We start from the raw sequence: 23,039 nt of genomic DNA, 5'->3' as shown, positions 1-23,039 counted from the left end.
TTTGAACAGCAGAGATCACGTTTGCCGGTACAAGTTTGACATCGGCGGCGCATAGTGCTCCCACAATACGACTGCTTCGGCAAGATTGAATGTTCTGGACAAAAGTAGAAGTATTTCCAATTGGGCGCCGTACCTGTGCAAATTACCGCTGAGGTCGGCCCGGGAGCATTGAGTGATACGCTGTGAGGTATCGTCCAAAAAAGTTAAGAAAATATCGGCGATTGTGTTGTGCGAGCACCTGATGGTCACATGCTAGTCGTATGGAATGCTTCAAGTCATCATCTTCTAGTTTCAGTATAAGCATTCATCCGGGCCGCCGAATAACGGCCATGACACTATGTGAAGGCACGCTACCCTTAGCTCTGCGCTGTCGAGGTGTGATTTGGAAAAGGTCATGTCTGTCCATGCAACATTTACATTGCTGGCGGATGCACCGGTGGCGTGCACTCGATAGGGCTGCTATCTGGTGGCCAGGTCAGATGCTTGCTTCACTTTCTTCAGCTGTGGAACATTCCCTTTAAGCAGGATTAAAAACAGTGGACTGCCGCGACTGTTGCTGGATTAAAAACAGTGGGCTGCCGCGACTGTTACTGAATTCTCTTCAACCAGGTCACAGTTGAGCGCAATAGGATTCAAGTTTGCCAACGAGGGAAAGGCGATCAGATCGTAATTATTGCTGTCCCTCCGGCCGACGTCTGATTTCAAAGCAAGCTGTGATCAATGATTCGAATAATGTTAGGGTGGGAATGCCTGCAATGCCCTGATAATGTCGTTTCGTACCCGTCAGTTTCATATTTGGTCACGCAGCTTTATTTTCCAGTTGAGCAATGTAACAACACACGGAATGATAACGGTGTGCCCCAGTCCAACATAAAGCAGCACGAGTAAACAATAGACAACACGTTGGGTGGCTACCCAGCCTTTCTGTGTATCACCCACTCCAGCACTCGCGTCTACGTTGGCTTACCAGAAACACTTCTGCCGTTTGACTAGTAAGTATTTCTCCCGTCCTGTGCCGTCGCCATTCCTCCACGCTGTCATGAGGGCGGACCGTGTACGCACCAGTCTTCATATGCCCAAACAAAGATACCTGGGCCGCGTTCCCTATCACCAAACATCGTCCACATGGTGCAACCCATGGCGTCAGAGGTAAGTGCGTCACATCAGTTCCTACGGCTTGGAGGATAGTCGCTTGTGTATGACGTGGGTGCTCGCGGCTTCATAGGTACCAACCCAGGTAGCACTTTGTGGGTAGCACTTCGGTAGCACTTTGTGGGCAGCACAACCGGGGTAGCACTTTGCCGATGGGAAATGCGGCCCTGACATCACTCGTCTGGTCCGCACCGACCGGCGACCCGCATACGGCCGGGCTACCTCGATGCCGCCGTCCTACCCAGTGACCTCCGCTCTTGTGGTACGGTCCTCAAGGTCAGCTGCCGCAGCTAGTCGAGCCGGCAGCCACTCACAGCCGGCCGGCGCGCCCTTGAACGCCACGACGCTCGGCGCTGCGCAGCACGCAGCCGTTTCCTCGCGACGGCCGCTGACGGGCCGTCTCGCGCGCCGCGGCGGCACCGAGGCACGCGCCCTGTCGCCGGCCGCCACCCCCGCCTTCTCACGCCACCCGACGTTCACCCGCCTCACACTGCGGTCACGTGACTGCTGCCGACGGCGCACGGTGCAGGGATCTGAAGGGGCCCAAGTCCGGATACGGGTCACATGACGCTATGACCGTCCTGGCTCTGCAGCGTTTTGGTGTGATCACGTTCACGTCTGTCCACGTGTTTAACCCGCGCACGTGACTCAGCTGCTGACGCAGACAGTCCACGTTCAGGCTAGTCAAGTGACCGCCCGCCGCCCATGCCCGCGTGGGTGTAGAACCGGTCGCGTGCTTACACCGGTCACGTGGCCCGACTGCCGACCAGACTCTGCAGGGTGTAGAACCGGTCCATATCCTGCAGACTGACGCTCGTCACATGCTGAAAGCAGCAGGGCTGCGAGATGTCCTCCTTGCGCGGCCGCGCGTGCCGCTCGGCGCGCTTGCTCTTCCGCTTCTTCTGCGTCGGCGGCGAGCCGTCGCCTTTGGCGCCAGCGCACAGTGCGTCCAGCTGTGAGCGGAACGCGTTGGCCGCCTCGATGTCGTCAAAGCTGAGGCCCATGCGCTGGCGCTGGTCGCTGGACAGGTGCATGGTATGGAAGCTGGGGTCGGGCGCTGCATATGCCGACTGGTCATCCACCACGTCGCGCCAAAGCATGAAGCCGGTGCCCTTCTCGGCCAGCACGAGCTGCAGCTGGCGGTGGCAGCGGCTGCGCGTCTCGCCAGAGTCCGACACCAGCGTCGGGATGCCGGTGTACTTGAGCTCCCACGTGTTGGACTCGGAGCTGAGGTACATGTTGGCCAGCGCCCGGCAGACGATCACCTGCGGAGCACGCAGCGACGCGAGGTTACCATCGGGGCCACGAGAGCACAGCCTCAGGTTGCCGACCCCGCAGCGACGAGAGGTTACCATCGGGCCCACGAGAACACAGCCTCAGGTTGCCGACCCCGCAGCGACGCGAGGTTACCATCGGGGCCACGAGAGCACAGCCTCAGGTTGCCGACCCCGCAGCGACGAGAGGTTACCATCGGGGCCACGAGAGCACAGCCTCAGGTTGCCGACGGGCGTCGATGGGATGGCCGTTAGAACACTGCTGTCATCTAGTAATCATTGCCAACAGACTCATTCCAAGTCGCTCAAGTGCTGAATGACTTCCAGGCTTTGAATGCGACACCGATGCGTATACTAGGCCACCGCGGATTATACTCACAAATAACACATTACATACGGGCATACTCATCCAGTGAATGGCGTGCGTCACTTAACACGATTGTATGACTCATTGTCAATGGCATGTGCCAAAATTCTGCAGTAACTTACAGTGTACATAGATATCACTGTAGGTGAGATGCCAGCGAGTCGGTGGCTGTCGCAACAGCGCCCATAAATAATCTAGAGCAGCCAAAGCTGCATGGCATCGGCAGAGTCCCTCCCAGGTCTCCTTTGTCCAGATCTGGGCGACCTCACTGAACAGCGATAAGGAGAAAAGCCAGCAATCGCGGAGGAGAGAAGGGAATTTCAGAAGTTGGTGGCATTCGAAGTCCATCGTTTTTACAACGCCAAAGGACAACGAGAAGTCCAATTCCAAGACAACAGGCCCCCCCCCCCCCCCACCCCTACCCTCCAACCCGTGGTGCGTCTCGGAACGACATTGAAATGCAAGATGCTGTATCTAAGGTTTGATAAGTAGTCTCTGCCTGTGAATCACTTCGGACAGACAGTCGTGTAGGCGTTATTGCGACCTGGGCCGAATGTTTATACCACGGGTCTGTGCGACAGTCCGAATCGATGATGAAATGCCGCTCCGCGAAGCAGATGTTTTGGTTTCACTCCGCTCTGGGTCGTCTCCACAAGCCTTGCACGACGTACAAATAGCGCCCGGAATGGCTTGCTAATCCCGAAAACGCTGCCAATTCGCCATCAGTATCGTGTCAACATGTTAACTTCTTGCCGTGATTCTTGCCGTTATTGTGGAGCCTGGCTCAGCCCAGCCCTTCGCCATCTTCCCGCCACTAAAAGGCGTCGGTGTGCGGAGTGGAGCCGCACATATAGCAGCCCGCCACCGCTCAGTACGAGCACGGCCGAGTACTAGGCCAGACTGTGCTCCTTTTGGTGGTCATGGCGGTCGGCCCAAGGTCCTAGATTCACGTGCTCACAAAAGTAGAGAATCCACCTCACCATTCCGCTTCGTCGTGAATCCCTTATTCTGATGAAATAGCTGATCATCTGCAAACCCTGCCTTGCACACGTGTGTTTGTCTCTTAATTCTCTAAGAATTGTCTTCCTCGTGCTACCGAGAAAGTGAGCAAAATCTTTCGCAGAGGTGGCGCTACGGGCTTCGAGTGGTGAACATGGTTTTTAGGGGGCATTCTGAACAAATTGGAACCTCTCCTAGGGGCTCTCTCAGTGGGCCTCCCGGGTAGTGATATATTTAAGGGAATTTTAAGGGGTAAAGGTGAGCTTGCCTTACCTTACCTTACCAAGCTCCCTTACCAAGTTGCTAGTTGCCTTAAAAGTTGACCTAAAAGCTCTCTTAACGAGCTGTTACTTGCAAATCCAGATAAGCATCCATGTACATGCATGTCAAGAATTTAACAAATACACAATAGAGCCTTCTGTTTAATACCGGGGCCTTCTTAACCAACCACAGAGCCCCCCTATTCCAAACCAAGGTCTTCCCGAGCAAAAGTACACTGCTGAACAGAAAAGTGGGCCTCATAACCTAGGGCATGGCCTGATTACATTAATTCATGCCTAATTTGAATTGCTATTTTCAATACCTAATTCATCATTATCATCAATACAATTAAATACCCAATTCATCAATTTATCAGTAATAAATTATTATACGCCCAATTCAGCATCCCTTTGTTCAGTTATGGGTGCCCCATTCATCTGGATCTAGGTTGTCTACGCATAATTATAAAGCCGTTGGTTTCGTTAGCAAACTTTTCTTAAAATTGGGATGTTAAAAACAAGCTTTGGCCCCTGCCTGCCGCCAATGGGAGGAGAAACTGCCTCCTCCCCCCCCCCCCCCCTCCCTCACCTACCGCTGCGCAGCCCCGTCTCTCAGCCAGCTCGACTTCAGCGCGGTCCCACTGTTTAGAGCACTGATTGGTTACCCGCTTGGTCAGCGGAGCGGTGGTTCCAAGGTCGCCAGTGCTGCTTGGTCACGACGGACCGAATCGCTGGCAGCTGGCAGCGCTCCGACGTCTCGGCCGGTCTGGCCGCTCCGATGACCACGACGGCGAAAGGTCACGCGCAACACTGGAGAAAGCCCAAACACGAGCGAGGGGCACACAGCTACTTGTGCTAGGCGGCATCCATGATTATCAACGCGAGAGGGAGGACGCTACTCAATCGTGCATAATAAGCTATCAGACACTCCGGATATACGCGCTCACAAATGCAAAATGGTCTGTACAAATTTAGACCCCGCGTTCAGGTTCGAACGCAGCTTTTCACTAAGCCAGCTGCATGCTGAATATAATTTCGGAGTCTGGTGAGCAGGAAAGCTGTTGTGGTTTGAAATATCGGAGACATTACCTTGGACACGGGCGGCGCCACAGATTGAAATTTGGGGGAAGAATTTTCCAGGGGTTTTCCTGGCCCAAATGGGGTCTTCTCACAGTGGGGTCTCCTGGGCAGTGCCGTATTCAAGGGAGCAGGTCATTGAGGGCATGACCCCTATTATGACACTGTTGCATGCATCATATCCATGCCAAAATTCGACAACTTAAAATATCCAGAATGGAGACCTCCTACTTATCAATCAAAAGACCCCACTCTCCTAAAACAGGGCCACCTGTTCCAGGAAAGGGTCTCCTGATGCATAGATGGGTCTCCTAATCCATATCGGGATGTTCCCGATTCTCAAAGGGGGCCTCGAAATCTATCCCAACGGGCGTCATTATCCCAAAACGCGCTTTCCTGATCCAGAACCATGAACATCCGACGCATGAAAAGAGCCTCCTGTTCTAGACATGGGGCTTCCTGAATAAAAAGGGTGTCTCTTAGCCCAGAACAAGGGTCTCCTAGTTCGCAACGAGTGTGTGTATGCGTGTCGTTGGTGGCTTTATGGCGCACTTAGCTGCTGAGGCGTCGCCTGCCTCTCACCCTGGTAGGAAGGGCGGGCACCGCGGGGAATCGAACCCCGTACCTCTGGTTTCCCAGACGCGCAGTGGTTAACGCAGACGCAGACGCAGACGCATTAACCACTACACTACCGGCACCCCAGTCCGTAACGAGGCCTCCCGAGTCAGCAGAGTCCTTTGCGTAACGTTGGGCCTACTTATCTATAGCATCAGCTAATGTATTCATCAAGGTGACCTCATGATCCAGAAACAACTATGAAAAGTTCTTCTGGGCCCGATTTACTACTCTCTAGCTCAGTTTCTCCATTGTTGGGTGCAACGCCATTAGTTTCGGAGAACGGGCATTTCAAAGATTTGGAGGCGGCAACAACAGACTTTTTCCCGCCATGCCTGCAGACAGAAGGAGCTGTCTCCTCCGCCGCCCCCCCCCCCCCCCCCCCCCCTGCTGCGCCGCCCCTAACCATGAACAGCGTCATGCAGAGCCCGACAGCTGACTGGCGGATACACGCATGAAGACGAAAGAAACACAGCTGTAACAATCATTTATGGCATCACAAAAGAACAGCATCGATAGCTTGAACATGCGACGACAACTCGGCAGGAATATAACAGCCAATCTGCTTTATTTTCATTACAAACCTGTTTTAGGAAGTTGTCATTTGCTTTGAATGCAACTGTGTGATCTCAAGCTAGGCCAGAGCAACGATTGAATAGATAAAGCCAAGGGCATTTCTGACAGGTCAGCTAAGAATGATATCTATCTCAATCAAGAATTAGAAGAATAGTCAAATGTTGTACAAGTAGTTTGTTGGTAATCAGAAACCGAGGATTTGTCAGCCGTTCTCCAAACATAAACGCATTGTCAATGACCAATTTTTGAATCCGCTAGTCACGTCTCGAAAATAAAAGCTGCGCATGCCAAGGATTGCCATCTGGCTGGACACAAAAACGGATTGCCCCGCGTTGGGGACGTCCAGCGTTCACGCTCGCTGGCCGTGCTGATTCGGGTGTTGTGACTTTTCGCCAAACTTTGTTTAGCCGAAGTTAGATCGGTGCGAGCGATACGGTAGTAAATCTGGTATACTGTGATCCGTTTCGGCACAAGAACTTCAATTGAAGAAACATCAGCACAGTTTTAGATGTGCTAATCAAAGACGTGAATAATCCCCGCTTTAGCAACGGTATCAGCCCTTCTGTGACTGCCGGACCAGACCGTACAGGAAGCCACACGGCCTACCTGTGCAAGCTCGTAATCGACCTCCAATGCCACACTGCACGGCCTACCTGTGCAAGCTCGCAATCGAGCTCCAATGGCACACTACACGGCCTACCTGTACGAGTTCGCAATCGAGCTCCGATGGCAAACTGCACGGCCTACCTGTGCAAGCTCGCAATCGAGCTCCAATGGCACACTACACGGCCTACCTGTACGAGCTCGCAATCGAGCTCCGATGGCAAACTGCACGGCAAACAGGATATTGTGGCGTGAGCTAACGACCAATGAATCAATATGTGTTGCGTTTCAGATATATCAGATTCTGGAGGGCCGACAGCTGAGATCCATCACAACATCGACTGCAAAAAAAAACGTATGTCTCTCTGTCTCTCTGTCACCATACCATACAAGTAAAAGCGCAACTTTATCAAGGTGTGCGACCATGAGGCTGGCTTCGTGTGGCCCTGGCGATTACAACGATTACATTGGTAGTGACATTTTGTTGTCTCGTCACATGGTAAGGGGCCTGTTACAGTATCGTGGGCACAGCTAAGCGTATCACAGCACAAGGGAACCTAAGGTGCACTCAGGGCAGTGAAATGGTGGTGGAGAACACGTTGAAATCTATATCTCGGAGGAACAGGTCAGCAGAATCATGTTCATCTAGGCATCTGGGCAGAAGGTGGCGAGCGTTGCCAATCATTCCACCGAGTGGTTTGTAAAAGGCAACTAGGTGAAGGGCAGTCAGGGCTTTTGCAAGTTCTCACCAGTGACACCGACGACTATGAGGGCTCGCCACCTGTCAGCCAAGGCGGGACTTGTGAAAATAGGAAGGCAATACGAGGCAGTGAGCACACCGAAGCCAAATGTGTGGGTGAAATAGTGAATTCATCACATCAGTTGGCTTCCAGGTGAGCAAACCATTTAATTGCCTTATTACGTCTTGTTGCGTGGTACGCTCATGCGAGGTCATTGTGGTATGCTATCGCAGACGGTTCATGGCCATACGCTATTCCTCACACGTGCAGCTTACGCGCTAAATGATGTGGTCACATGTGTTGCGTGGCAGACATAAATATGAAAACGCATTTTTTTTCTGCGGAAGTCATTTGCATAGCCCGATCGGACCGGCTCGCCACTCACAGCGATAAGTCTGCGGGAAGCGCGCCGCCGCGGTGGAATTAGGCCCCGCGGCCGACGAAACCGGACCTAGTTCAGCCCAGCCAGCAGCTGGACCCAGCGCGCTGCAGTGATGGTCCGCTGGGCAGCCCAGCTGACGAATGCCACCAACGCTGGCAATTGGAGCAACGTTGCTTTGGTAAGATATGGAAAGTGAATTCGCCATCTAATGTGAGGGTGGTGGTAGTTGCTCAACGTTGTAACGCATTAAGACCTCAATGGGGAGCTAGTTATTTGTTACTGTGAGAGTACAAAAGTGTAGTAAAATTTAAATGACCCACAGGCCTGACTACTGTTAGCAAATGCCCATCAATAGACATAAATTTCAGTTATTCGTTCCATTGAAAATACTTCAAGCCATGCTATTGAATTAGTGTATCAAAACCATTCATCGCAGTTCCCGAAAAGGGAACTTAACGGTGTAACCAGGAAACACTTGACGAGTAAAGCCAACTAAGATGAAAACACATGCAGAGCATTCACAGCCCTGCAGATGTCAACTTAAGTCCTGAAACGGCAGAGCTAAGGGGGTGCGGAAGCAAGTGCGACTTATAAATGGCTGGCACAAGAATGAAGACCATTTGGAACACAGTGCCATCGCTATACTAGTACAAACCAAGGCTTCTAGAGCAAAAGGTTACGAAGACGTGACGTCACCAAGTGACTAAGTTTGGTAGCCCCCAGTATCGTTTTTGGTTGATGCTAAGAAAAGGTTGGTAGATAATAGCCACATGGTTAAAAACAGAGACTTCGCCAACGAACGGGATGGCAATACTGTTCTGCACCTTTATTTTCATGTTATTTCAATCGACATGACAATTTGCGTTTCAAACCTTCACAAATCAGTACTAAGATCTTACTTCAAAAAAGACTCCACTAAATCAAGTTTTCTAGTTCCAGGACCCGCACCATATTTGTCGTATCCACTGCGCCTGAATTTTTATACGTAATACGCTTTGTAAAAAGAATATTTATATGTAAAGAAATAAATATCATATGTAACGTTTACACTTAACTCATTAATGAGCAATGATTGGCCATGCGTCTTTCTACTGCAGTACCTATATGAAGTGAAATGTCAAAAAAGGCAAAGTGAGGAAGGCAGGTGCCAAGAATTTCGCTGTTGCTGTGCAGTCATATTCCTAAGTATTGGTTACCCTGCAGATATATGATGTTGGATGGGTTAGAAAAAAATTGGTGTGCAAAGAATAATACTCCGACCGCCCTACTATGTCCCTATCAAAATACGTCGGAGTTGAGACATGGGGCACTACTCATACGCTTTGACTGGTAGAAATTGCAAAACTTGCCAGAAATCGTCCTATTTTACAGGAAAATCTGTTATCTTGGCCTGAAATGACACGTCCAGTACATAAACCTCCCGGGGTTCACCACTCACTATTCCCAAAAGAGCAGGCCAACCCTGCATTCACCCTGTCAGCGCTCCCCCTAGTGCTTCAGGATGTGCATGCCAACTTCTCAATGGGCGTCCCAGGGTGCTGCGAGCCCGTCTGGCCCGCCGTATCTCATCCCCACCCCATGTTGTTGTTGTTTTTGCATGTTGTAATCTCTTGCACAGACTGTTTCTACGCACTTCCAGCTTGAGTCCTTCGGGATAAGTCACTGGTGAATGGGTTACCCTATCTGTCTGTCGGGAGCAGGTTGGAAGCGCATTTCAGCAATAGTTTTGTAGCTGTGGCGCAAACCAACGGCATTTCCCAACTGAAAATACTTAATTGAACGTGCTAGGTCGAAAAAATCGGTCTTTGGAAAAAGCCATGTTCAACACAGCCGGCAAAGAACAACGTTTTCACGCCGCCGTAGTGTTGGTGTCATGTAGTAGTCGCATGATGATGTCACAGCATCGCTACCCAGAATGCAGTAATGCGGGGATTGGTACAAACGACGCCGCATGGCACGTGCCTATCCCCTCAGACGTGCTAATCCCTAAGACATCTCCTGATTCGGCGTAGTACTCAAGAGCAGACTCGTGGTAATTCAACTTGGGCTTAGTAGACACCGAATTTGAGCAAAAGCAAATGGAGATCAGTCTCAGCCTGATCCAAAGAGACTGTCGAAGTTGCAACTGAATCTGAATCTGAGCTCGGCACCGTTATATTTCAAAGCTATAATTTCGAACACGATTTGAGTTTTAGCTACTCGAACTAAAATGATCAGTCTTCAAGTACGCAATGGTGTCTACAAAAGTACGTATATATATATATATATATATATATATATATATATATATATATATATATATACATATATACATATATACATATATATACATATATACATATATATGTACATATATACATACATATATACATATATACACATATATACATATAAACACAATATAATACCAAATACCAAAAAAAAGTTATTTTAATTCAATATCGAGGTCAAAACGCGTGCAATGGATGTCGCATAGGCTACTGAATTTTTTAGCTCAATTTCACCGCATGCTGGAGAGGTATCCTAAAAAACCTTTACAGCCTTGAGGGGTCGCATCGACCCCTTCCCCTATCAGGATGAGGATTGATACACCTTCAAGTGTGGCAACGTCGATTCCCCCGCCCCGCCTAAGGCTTTTTCTGTAAAAACTCCCGACAGTTCGCCAAAGTGACAACGAACTTCGTATATTTATAGACAGTTTTAATACCCGATCTTGTTGGACAAAGAATATCTGCCTTTCAAGGTTGCCGATCTGTAGTGGTTCAGATCAGAGCAGGAAAAGTTTGTCAGCAAAACGAAATTGTAGTAAATATGCCATGCTGATGGCACAAGAAGGTTTGAGACAAATACATGATACTTTAAAAAATGATATTTTATGCAATACACAATTAAAATCAAGGTTTCGACTTAAGTCATTGAGCCTGGATGAGATGTGAAGATGAGATCTAGGTCAAACCTAACAATGTCTTTGCTGGAAAACTTTTCGTTGTTCTGACGCTCGCTATGAGTTCCGGGACAAGATGTTATTAGATTTTTTGCTGATTTTATGAAGGCCAAGAAAAGTAACCGATCTAAAATGACCTGGACCAACATTTTGCTTTGGAGAACTTACCGCGCAGGGTAGATCTCGACACTGATAACGCTAATGGCCTGAAATGACCCTGAGTGACTTTTTGCTTGGAAAACGTATGTCGGTTAAGCTGGTTGAGTGGAAAAATCTGACAGCACTTCGGGCACTCAACTGGAGTTTGATTTTGCTTTACCTTACTTAAACCAAGGGTCACGACCTGGAGAGATAAACGTTCATCACGATTGTGTTTACATGTAGTCCATGATCACATGGGCCCCGTGCTATATCACCGACCTGCTAAAATAGAGCCCCCCCCCCCCCTCCCATCCCGTCACCCAAACCAAAGCTCACCAGTGATCACATCTAATGAAAAGCACTGGCATCGGCATAATTCCGGTCCACACATTCACACGCGGATTGCACTTTACCGGCACCTGGCTGTAGACTGAGCATGGCGCCGAGGCATTTGGCTGAGCCCATCGCTCTGCGCGTGGTGACCATGTAACACAGCCACGCGACCCAGCAGTGCATTCATTCGTCCGAGAACCTTGGCCATTCACATCAACGCATGTCAAGGGCCAGCGAAATTAAGAAACTGGACAGGAAGTGCTTTGATCCCTCTTTCCTGTATCGCTTTCCTAGATATCATGTCAAATACCGTGACGGCTGCTTTGGGATGCGTCTGCTCCTCTCACCCGACTGTCACTACCATCTCCAGGCTATGGCTCGCACCGGCCGCGACTCACCGACGTTTTGTGGCCGGCGAAGAAGGACTCGACCTGAGCGACGTCAGCCTGGCTGACGGCCAGCGGCTGCTCGTCGTCGTCAGCGTCGCGCGCCAGGCTGCGGTACGAGTCGTAGCGCTCGCTGATGCGCCGCGCCGCCGCCAGCCGACCGGCGCGCACGTCCACGGCCGACTGGTAGATGGGCTCCGGCTTGTGCAGCACGGCCGCCTCCTCGTTCGCTTGGAAGACGAACAGGTGCGGCGTGGACGCGTATTGGGCCGGCACCGCCGTCAGGCTCGCCACGCTGTCACTCTTCGCCGACTTCATTGCCGACGACGGCGGACGCGCACCATGGAGGGCAGAGGGGTGCGCTGCGGACGCCGCCGGTCTGGTGGTACACCGGCGCTCAGCCGAACAGCAGCGACCTTCTGGCAATAAGTCGACTCAGCGAGTGAACACGATGCAGCGATGGGTGGCTTTCCAAGGCGAGCTGGCGGCCGCTAACCACAAGCCCGACTCCTGAAACACAAGAGAGCACAATGCGTGGGTTGCTGGCGAGTTGTAGTGATGAACTGGAGAATTGTAGTGATGAACTGGCGAATTGTAGTGATAAACTGGCGAATTTTAGTGATGAGCCGGCAAATTTTAGTGATGAATACTGTTTCATTAGGACAATGAACCAGACGGTCTGCTGGTTTTCTCCGTTTGGGTTACGACAGCCGACCGAGGGCCTGCTGGTTCTTCCTGCTGGTTCCGAAAAGCTCTATCGCTCGGCGGTCCATGTTTGTCTGCAGCATTCCCGCGCCGGGTCAGGACGGGCGGAGTCCTGTTAAGCACAGCGCGTGACTAAGCATGAAGTGACATTCCCCCCCCCCCACCCCCGCCCCCATCCCCAGTCATCACCGCCCCTTTTGAAGTCAGAGTGCAGCAATCAGCCAGTTAACCATCTGCGCAGTTCCAATCTGGAAGACTAATTACAATGAAATCAGGAGCGAGTGACGTCGTAACTTTCATAGATGGTGGAGATGCTCGGAAATTTCCCCATGACGGCAACTTTTCACTCACTCATCTACGTATCTCGATTTGGTCCCACCATCAGCGGGTCCGTACCCGCGAACTGCAGGTCGCGCCCGCATCTCACCGTCCCCGAATTACCTCATCGCACAGATGACGTCACAAGCTTGCCCGAGTGGGATCTGTCGAATCATGCCGCTTCGCATGATTACAAAGATTCGCATGTATATTTTGTAAGGTTGTGAAAGAAAGCATGCAGCTAGCAGCCAAATGCAATGCTAAGTGACGTGACGCACTCCTTTTGCCGGCCCCATGAAACATTCAGAATGCACAACAGCGATAATGTATTATCACCAGCCACGGTTGAAGATTCCGCGGGGCCACCGAGGCCAGGAACTCCGAGACGAAAACAACTACCATTAGGGCCATGGCATTAGCTATATATTTGGAAGCAACCAAAAACTTGAACCCTCTCGCTACTCTGACGAGAAATATCCGAGGCTGCCATCAGCAGCCTTTTTCAACTATAATGAGCATAAAGCACGATGCCGTTCTCGGCGCGTTGAACTTTCGACCGAATTTCTGCTCTTCAAATGAAGGTCAACATCGGATGTTTGGGTGAGGGTTCACAAGCACTGCCTAGCTTGAACTCTGATCCCAGTAACCCATGCAATCAAAATGTTCAGAATAAACCATAAAAACAGGAGCGACTTAACGAAAGTTTATGATCGATAGATATAAGGGAAGGTAATCCAGTTTGCGAAGGCTATCAAAAGGGCGTGGTAGGTCACTTTTTTCATACGCAGTCAAGCGATGGATATTGATGGATGGGCCCCACTAGTCGGCAAAATCTTCGCGTGAGCGGTATGCACCATATTACACTCTTCGACATCCCTGGACATCCGTGAAAGCAAACGTTTCTTCATCTCCGCCGCGGCGCGCAAATTACATATCCAATGGTGGGACGACGTTTGGCACCCTGGTGCGTGATTCTGTTCAGCTGTTATATAATGCAATACAATTCAGTGATTACAAAAAGAGAGATTTAGAATGCGGCATTGGTACTTAAGAAGTGCTGGGAAACAGTGATGGGAAACAAAAATAGCATGTCTTGAACCCATGTCGTTGTGACTTGATTACCGCACACCGAACAAACGCCCACAGCGTTCATAGCTCACGGCCTTGCCTATCTGCCGGTTGACCGGCCACAGCTTTGCGGCTGGCGCCAGCGCCCGGCGCCTCCACGGAAAGCTAGGGGCCGACCGGCGTGCTGGGCCTGGCTTGATCGGGCTGGAGGGAAGGGGTCGGTCTGTCGCAGCCAGGTCGCCAGCTGCCACCGCAGCAGGTCAGAGCCGGGGTCAGGGCTCGCGTCGGACACCGGACAGCTGCCATCAGAGCAGGTCAGAGCCGGGGTCAGGGCTCGCGTCGGACACCGGACAGCTGCCATCAGAGCAGGTCAGGGCCGGGGTGGAGTCATCAGGGCTGGGGTCAGAGCAGGCTTGTATTGGTCATGGCTCATTCGACGGTACCAGCACTCGGCGCGGTCAGCGGGGAACAGCGGGCTGGAGAGAGCGCAGGAGGCGCCAGGGGCAGCGACGAGCTGAGATATGAGAAATGGTGATAGGTGCTCAGGGACCACTTTAATGCTCCATTGTTAGCTCCATTGTCAACAATGGAGGTAACCGCCGTATGCGTGTACATCTTATACCCGTAGCAGATGTCTGCTCCAGCTTAAGTATGGTACATCGTTAAGATCTCGGCGGAACCAAACAAGGGCAGAGTTCACGGGTCATACTTAATACCAGCGATAGGTCATTGGTAACCGGTGACTTCAGGAAAACTGGTTCGCCAACTATTTTTGGCAATGGGGAACGTTCAGTCTGTGAATTTCAACCACGCTGACTGCTGACAAAAAGCCATGCTTCTGCCGATGTGCACTGGCCAGATGTGCATCAGCATGTGTCCCGGGCGGGCACCGGCAGCTGTACAACGTGCGCGCTCTCCTCAGGGGAGCGTCCGCTGATCCCGAGCGGAAGCCAAACAGAAATGGAACAGCCAACTGTTTGTCATCCAAGGGTGAGGTGAGTCGCGTTTTTTTTCTTTTTTTTTTACTTCCTCGCCATTCATTAGGCCTTCTCATGAGTGAAAGGTCGGTTGGTTGTGACTGGCTCAGGCGGACCTTAAGCCGCCGGCCGAGCAGCGTGCCTGAACAGGTGACGAGAGGGAGCCGACCGAGCGCGGGGGCCGCAGGTCCGGGCCACACGGACAGCAAGGCCGACTGGACCGGCTCACCACTTATAGCGATAAGGCTGAGGAAAATGCAGTGCCGCAGAGGGATCCGGTCTCGCCAAGAAAATCTGATTCAGGTCAATCCTGTCAGACCCGAGGACACCGGAGTCAGTGCGACCTGCGTGGGGTGAGAGGATTCCACTCGCATGAGCATCCCCTGGGCCCAATAGGGATCCACGTAGAGCAGGCGAGACGTTTTCTTACAGGGAAGTTGAATGTGGCCTGGAGGGCGCTTTCAGCAGAGATGGATGCGCACTGAACACTCGACAGCACTCTCAGCTTCAATGCGCATGTCTAAAATCCAGAATAGTGATTATCTGAATGGGGTACCACGCCGTGTACACGTTCAGCTGAAATGCTGACATGTTATCCATGTGTAGGGGTGTAACAAGAGGTTTGGTCAGCTGAATTAGTGACATGCTTTCCATGAGTAGGGGCGCAACAGGGTATTTGGTTAGGAGGCAGGGTTGAAAAAGCCCTCCTCCCCCGCCAGAACAAAATCTCCGGATATGGCCCACTTAATGCCAAGGAGTGATATGTTTCCGTTTCATTTTTAATTCATTTAACTAGAACTGAAAACAGAAGCTGGCGGAAGATGGAGCTATGTTTGTAATTCGAAGACAATAAACTGAAGGAAGCGGGCTTTAACTGACGGCATTGAGTAATTCACTTGCGTGGTTAATTTTATAGTTGCTGAACGGACTCCTTAAACTGATAGAACTCAGAAGCTTTGTCGAGAAATTGAGAGTATATGAACGTGCATTGAGCACTGAAATCAGCGTTACAAATTTGAATCGACGAGGTCAACCCATCTTCGTCTGTGAATGCTCAACCAGCAGTAAGAATCGACAAGCGGGAAAAATTAGGCGACATATTTGGAGCATGCGCACTCGCAAGACTTCCAACCAAACAGAAGACGCCTGGTGTTGCAGTCTTCGCAGTCCGCGGTGTGTCGGTCCTGCGGCTAAAACTAAGCGGCGGCCAATGTACAAACGAAAATGATGACGTATCTTGCAAAAGTACTTCTGAAAAATTAGGACATCAATTGGCACGTTTTAAAGAATCTTAGCGTATCTTTCATCCAGGCAATTCGTAAATGTATTATACAAAATCGGCATTTACGGCACGGCAAACTGGCGCTGGAAACTGGTGGTGGAACTGAAAGAGTACAAACAGAATATTCATTCTTCGTGTTTCTGTAACTGTTATTCCGTTCAGAGGATACTCTTATAATGATAAATGTCGTATTTACGCCACATCGTGATCCCTGAATGGCGCAAACCGACTGAAAGCCTTTCGGAAGCATTATTTCACGACAGTCGTTCTCGCGCGCACCGCGCCGGGCGTCTGGTGCTATTTGCAGCGGCTGATGTTGTGGGGCCACCCAACCTCTATCAAAAATGCTCTTGGATCATTTAATGCTTCATTTTATGCCACAACTTGAATGTCTATTGCCCTACAAATGAAGTCGAGCGCAAAAACCCTCTCTGAACAGCATGTTCTTGTAGATAGTGTGCAGCCAGTTGGCAAAATGACATGTTTGTCAAAAAGCAAGACACCGGATCCTTTCAGGCACACATTACAAAAAAACGACAAGGGATGTGTAAGATAGGTTTTATTTTGCACCTTTCGTATAGGCATCGCCTTTGCATTTGAGATCCAACCCGTTTACCGAGTTCAGAATCTTTCTCGTACGGCAAAACCATCATGAACAGCTTTCACGCAGTTCAGTGTATCAAAGGCGTCTGCTTCCCCCAACCATGCCGTGAGCTCCGGCAGCAGACCTAATCGGGGAAGGTAGTGGGTGCAGTCGCTGCCGGCGGGTTCACGGCCATCAGCCAGTGGAAAGACCAGCGAGTAGTCGCATGGATATATCTGGTAGCAGCTAAAACAATTGTTCAAGGTGCCAGGACAAACCAACATTAATAGCTCATTGATACACTAAGCACTGCATTGGCGATTGTATGGTCTATCAGTCTCTTCGCAGTGCTCTGGTTCTTTCGATGGGTCTGGAACTCGCTGATAAAAAGTTGCCCCGCTCTGCAAATCATGGATGCCCGCGAGTTGTACGCGTAACAGCGAAACTAATCTCACTTGTCGCACCTGACCGCTCAACACACAATATTCTAGCGTTACCCAAGGTGGCCGAACGAAGTTACCGCATATGTTACTGTAGCGATGTGTTTGACATTGGCATGCTGCTGTTGGCAGAGTTGAATGATAATTGTCACAATCAAGTGGGAAAAGCAAGCCGTTCTCCACTTGTGCATACCCTACTCTCCATGCCAAAATGCATGCGTACCTATTATTCCTACCCACCAAACAGAGGTAAAGAGTTTCAATTGGTGTCAAAGGCTGTTTGGAACGAATAGCTCCGCCAGTGAGTCATAGAAAGCGACATCGAGGGATTTGTCAGGCAATGTCTTTAGACGGGCCGTCGTAGGCGTGACGTTGCATTATGAATGAAATGATGCCGGTGGGGCATAGGCTCCCTCATGGTGCGGAGCCTATGCTGAGACCGAACTATCACGTGATCATCGGCTGAACGGTTGATTAAGCCATTTGTCGAAAAAAGAGGAAAACTTGGCATCGCTGTGTCATCCAGCGGCAGGAGCCGGAAGAAATACGCAAGTGAAGTGCTATCTAACGGCAGGAATCAGGACTTACTTTGGACGTCAAGACCGCTGAATGTTTTGAACATTGGATGTTCTGAGTTTGGACGTTTCGAGCTTGAATGCCATGAACTCTGCCAACTTTGTCCGTCCCGGTGGCTCAGTTGGTTAGAGCGCCTGCATTCCGATGCACCCACCCGTGGCGGGGTGGGTTCGAGTCGCTTTAGGGCGCTCGCTATTGGTATGGTATGGCCTGCGGCCGGTGGCAGCCGTCGCGCTAAAGGTCGGTTGACGTCAGAGGGCAGGACGGACCGTGCCGAGCATTACGGCACGTTAAGCTTTCGCCACCAAATTCTGCCGTTGACATGGAATTGCGCGATCGGATGGTACGGGTCAGGGCTCGCGCAACAAGCACTGCTTAAGGTGAGCTCTGATCCCGGAAATCCATTCATTCAAAGGGTTCGGATCAAATCTTTAAAAAAAAATGGGCACAGAATTGGACACATTTTGGATGCTATGCAATTTTGGATGATATGAACAATGAACGTTGCGATCTTGGAAGTTTTGATGGCTCCCCGATCAAAAAGGTGGCTGTGCGGCCGTGTCGGCAGTGCGGCTGGTCACGTAAGGTCACAGTGACGTCAGCGAGCCACACCTGCCCGCACGCAGGAGGTCCGGTCGAAATGTCGGCGGAAGCGGCTGGGCGGTGGGCAAGGATGTGGTTGTGCGCGGCAGGCAGTTCTAGTCCCAGCTCTGCGTATGATCATTCCGGTCACCAAAACAAAGTGATTACGGCCGAGGGTGCGGAATAGATTCAGGTTCAGTTCACAAATGACGCCATGGGGTAGGCTCGCATCCATCACTGGACCGAACGGGCTGCAGCTCGGCCCGCATTGACGACTGGAGCTTAAGTGACGTAGGGTTTGGAATCTCAAGTCAAAGAAAATATGGTGACCACCAGAAGCGCGGTCACAATACATGTAACGCCTGCATTCCAGCGTCCAGTCAAGCGTAGCTTGTGTTGGTGAACAACCAAGCTTAAACTACCGCCGCTGTCAGCCGATACACTTGGATGGGGTACGATCGTGGATGTTCACGGACCAGGTGCGCCGCGGCACCCAGATCTGAGGGCGCGGGCGACCACGGCTAGCTCCGCCGGGCCGAGCTAATCCGGTTCCGTGCGCTTCGCCGTTCCATAATGACGCAGACTGTGTTCAAAAACATTGTTGTAATAGTTGTGACACTCATTTTTTTCAAAATGTTCAACATTAATCTTGTGACAATGCATAGCAAAAATTTACGTCACAATTGAAAATGACCCTCCCTCCCCTCTTCTCCGACACAAAAGACATTCTGAGATGTCCCTAGGCGTATGCGCATTATACCGTGTATGCCTGTTGTGTCAGACATCTTTTTTGTACCAGGATGAGACAAGAAGGTATTTAAAAGCTATTTGACATCGCGTACCGTTATTTGGCCCAAAGAGACGCCTGACCTCTTCTGAAGTTCAAGATAAACTCTTGCTGGAGTATTGTTGAGTCCATCTACTCGGGCTGACAGTGAAGGGCGTGCAGCGAAATCAACACCAGCATGCAAAACTGTTTACATGCATATGCAGCCTTGTTTACATACCAAGCTGGCAGTTCTGAAATGCTCCATGCATACAGACAGTGCCTTCTTTGCAAATGCGTTCTCGGACCAACGGAGAGCCGTTCGCCAAGAGTCTCGACCAAGCGTGGCTGGCTGGCAAGAGTCTCGACCGAGCGTGGCTGGCTGGCAAGAGTCTCGACCAATCGTGGCTGGCTGGCCGGCCTGCAGCGATACATCACCAGCGATAATTACGCCGCGCGCCTCGGTGTCAGCCAATGGAGAAACACGTCCACTCACTCCGCGGGGATACCTGAGAACCTGCCCCCGTCTGTGGTCAGGCGAGGGCAAGCATCGCGTGAAAGCAATTAGGCGACCGGGAAGGCAGGGAAAACTGCCCTTGCGCGCGCTCTCGGTCTGTTCCAACCGAAAGCAGTGCACCTTTCGCCTGACCGGGCCCGTTTGACCTCCGTCGAGACGGCGGGCGGCCCGTTCAGGTGGCGGCCAGTTTGGCAGCGGCCCGCTCGGGTCTGTGGTCCGGTCCGCTTCGGTCCGCTCCGCTCAGGTCCGTGGTCTGGTCCGCTCCGCTCACGTCCATGGTCCGATCCGCTCTGGTCCGTTCCGCTCAGGTCTGTGGTCCAGTCCGCTCTGCTCACGTCCGTGGTCCGGTCCACTCCGCTCACGTCCGTGGTCCGGTCCGCTCCGCTCAGGCCCCTGGTCTGGTCCGGTCTGCTCACGTGGTCCAGTCCGCTCTGCTCACGTCCGTGGTCCAGTCCGCTCCGCCAAGGTTCGTGGTCCGGTCCGGTCCGCTCCGTTCAGGCCCGTGGCGGGTGGCCCCGCGGCGGAGGCCGGTTCCGGGTCGCGCCACCCGCGGATTGAGGAACCGCGCGGGAGTGGCGCGCTCCCTGCACCGGCGCTGCACACGGCTGAGCCTCAGACAACGTGGCCAATTTAATTGGATGTGTTGGTTAGAAAGTGGATGACCGTAGCAGAGGCAATTCCCCATATTCTCCACGCCGGTGAAGAACGGTGGTGATTGAGGCGGAAGTTCTTATTGGTTCACGTTCAGCGTCATGTGTCTCTGGAGTCGGTCCTGTATGAGTATTTACCGTGTGCCCAAAAAATGATCGCTTAATTTGAGCTTGTAGATTAGCCCTCAAATCCCCGAGATATAACCATCCAAACTTACTGGTCCATTGTGACAGACCACTGCAGAGTAGAGAAGGCTACAGATGCGTGGCATGACATAGGACATATAAGTGGTGGCAATTTTGGGATGAAGTCCGTCATACCAATTATTTTTTCGAGTCCTGAATCCCATCATTGGTTTTCGGCGAAATAATTCACGTCCACAAACGTCAGCGCTAACCGACGTGAAAACGATAAAAGCTAACACTGGAGACAAACAAAAATGCAGACGGGTGGATTCGTGGCTCTCCTAAAATAGAGGTCATTTACGTTTCCGGTACCCCACGGTGGGTGTGAGCCCCTTCCAGGTCAGTCGGGCTCCTCAACCAAGGTTGTGATCTGAATTTAAGCCACGGGATCATGTGTGCTAGCAAATACGGTACTTTCCCGTTGCCATGCGTCCAATCATATTCAAAAGTTTGTGAACTCAAGATGTTTCTGGGGCTTTCAATGACAGGCCCCGAATTTTGACTTCTCTCGTGGGCCCCAAGTAGCCTCTAACGGGAAAGAGTGCTCATGGCCCCAATGCTCCATCCTTGCAGGAGCATGTCCGTGTCTGTACTGCACCAGCTTCATGGGCACGGTTTAGACCATCTCTGTTTATACTTCACTTTTCACACACCTCACTGATACTCACCGGAGTATTAGCTGCAGCCTTTGACAACAGCTAGCAACAAACAAACAAACAAAAAAATGGTGGAGGCGGATTTGAAAATAATGCACGAATGCCGATTTCTGGTATATTTCAATCTAGCAGCGTCACCAGCTTACTGCTATTGAAGTGGGGCATAAGTTTCTAACTTTATATCATCGGACGAATAATGGCTTATTCTTCATCGATAAACCAGTCTGTATCACTTTCACTCCATCGCAGATCTCATCACGCATCAATAATAATTTATGTTACGGCCCGATCTGGGCGCACCGCAGCATTATTCGTTACGCAGCAGCAGAGCTCTGCTGCTGCGACAGTCCAGCGACAGCGATCAGATCCTCACTTGTCAGCGACAGTGTCGTATAGCTCCGGTCGTGTCCGCTCCGGTCGTGACGAGCTCCTCCCTCTGCCCGATCGATCAGGGTGTGTGCATGCCTGCATCAGCGGAGATCACACGGTTGCCCACACTACGGAAGGTGCCAGCACACTGCCGAGGTCGGCCCGTCAGGCTGCGTCGCGACGCACTGCTGCCACCTAGCGGCCTGGAAACGTACCCGCGGACGCGCAGCGGGAGGCCGGCCGTCGGCCGTGTAGCGTGGAAGGGAGGGCACGTGCGGGAGGTAGGGTGCAGAGGGGGGGGGGGAGTCATGCGGGAGGCAGGGTGTAGAAAAAATGTACGAGAGGCAGGAGGCAGAGAACAGTCGTATGGTAAGCGGTCCCCAGAGGAGCTGTGTGGAAACGGGGCTCAACCAATATCTATGTGGGGGCGGTTCAGGGAATAGCGTTGTCGGCGCAGCCGGACCAAGAGGGGTGGAAGGCGGGGCACAAAGAGAGGAGACTGCTGCTGCGGAGATGAGTGCTGAGGACCAGCTGAGTGTTACTGGAGAACACCCCAGCCAACACGGGACGTGAACACCACGCGGCAGCAGAACACTGTCGGGCGGCCGAAAAACAAGGGAATCCTTGAATTGTCCGGTTTACATGACGTCATCTTAGATGTCAATCACAGGTCATCACAGTAAAATGACGAGTTTTCCGACCGGGCAGACTCAATGATGAGTTGATAGTTCCCGCATAGGTAGGTTTCCCTACTGGTGATGAATCTGGTTACAGATAGGCGACAGCTGAGCTGATTCATCGACCTTCCATGAATGATTTTTCGAAACCAGGGGATCAACACTAAGCTGAAATAATTCAAAATTTGCTGCATAGACGCACCATTACAGTGCTTACGTGCCAAAGTCAATAAATATGCATTAATTGCAGGAGCACATGAGCAACGCACGTAATACTCCACTAGTGTTGTGTTGTACCGCTCAGTGGCACTTGTTTGCTGTCGTGTGTTGAGACCACAGCAAGATATGCAGGACAACAATCATGCCAACGTGTCAAAAATCACCACAATTTTAAGCTTTTTAAGGAAGACGATCTCTCCGGTAGCTTTACCACACCGCCTTCTGGCACCACTCGTGTTTAAGTTTGTGGTGTATATCCCAGGCTCGGAAGATAAAAGCTTTCGGGCCCGACTTTACGGCACAAGGAAGAGGCCATGCTGTCAGCTCTCCGACTGGACCCTTAAGAGCGCGAGCAGGGCTCCACGTTGTGTGTCATGTGAGGACATCGGGAGAAAGGGTGTGTGTGTCTGACGTCACCGGTAGCGGCCGCCTGAGACTGTTGCGGGATGCAGGCCTCTGTTGCTCCCCGTCCACGCTCCGCTGGCACCGTCGCCTGCGTAACGGGAGAGAGGACTTCCCAACAGCGATGAGGGGTGCCGCACGGCCGCCCTGCCCGCACAGCGTGGCAAGGTGCCGCGTGCCCTCGGGACGCGGCGCTGGTGGCACCGCCGCGTGACGT

General features: G+C 51.6%; 1 protein-coding gene across 2 annotated transcripts; it reads right to left on the bottom strand.

The window, feature by feature from the left end:
• Positions 1 to 979: 979 nt before the first annotated feature.
• On the bottom strand, positions 980 to 21,661 carry LOC119091825 (uncharacterized). Of its 2 annotated transcripts, none has more exons than XM_037214715.1 (3): positions 21,529 to 21,661; positions 11,862 to 12,359; positions 980 to 2,417 (listed from the first exon to the last, which is right to left on the bottom strand). In XM_037214715.1, exons 2-3 carry the CDS (start codon positions 12,165 to 12,167, stop codon positions 1,899 to 1,901), a joined length of 825 nt encoding a protein of 274 aa, XP_037070610.1. In that variant the 5' UTR covers positions 12,168 to 12,359; positions 21,529 to 21,661; the 3' UTR covers positions 980 to 1,898. The 2 variants fall into 2 exon arrangements, with proteins under 2 accessions (XP_037070610.1, XP_037070611.1); XM_037214716.1 differs by lacking the exon at positions 21,529 to 21,661 and adding an exon at positions 19,388 to 19,557.
• Positions 21,662 to 23,039: the final 1,378 nt, after the last annotated feature.

This window comes from Pollicipes pollicipes, unplaced genomic scaffold (assembly GCF_011947565.3).
Source record: "Pollicipes pollicipes isolate AB1234 unplaced genomic scaffold, Ppol_2.1 Scaffold_3447;HRSCAF=4054_pilon_pilon_pilon, whole genome shotgun sequence".
Lineage (NCBI taxonomy): Eukaryota > Metazoa > Arthropoda > Thecostraca > Pollicipedomorpha > Pollicipedidae > Pollicipes > Pollicipes pollicipes.
This window is presented reverse-complemented; position numbering and strand designations above follow the sequence as displayed.

Coding starts and splice junctions, on each gene's coding strand:
- LOC119091825 (XM_037214715.1), bottom strand. CDS start 12,167: ATGAAGTCGGCGAAGAGTGACAGCGTGGCGAGCCTGACGGCGGTGCCG. Junction 2,418..11,861: donor TCGCCGGCCACAAAACGTCG/GTGAGTCGCGGC, acceptor CGTGCTCCGCAG/GTGATCGTCTGCCGGGCGCT.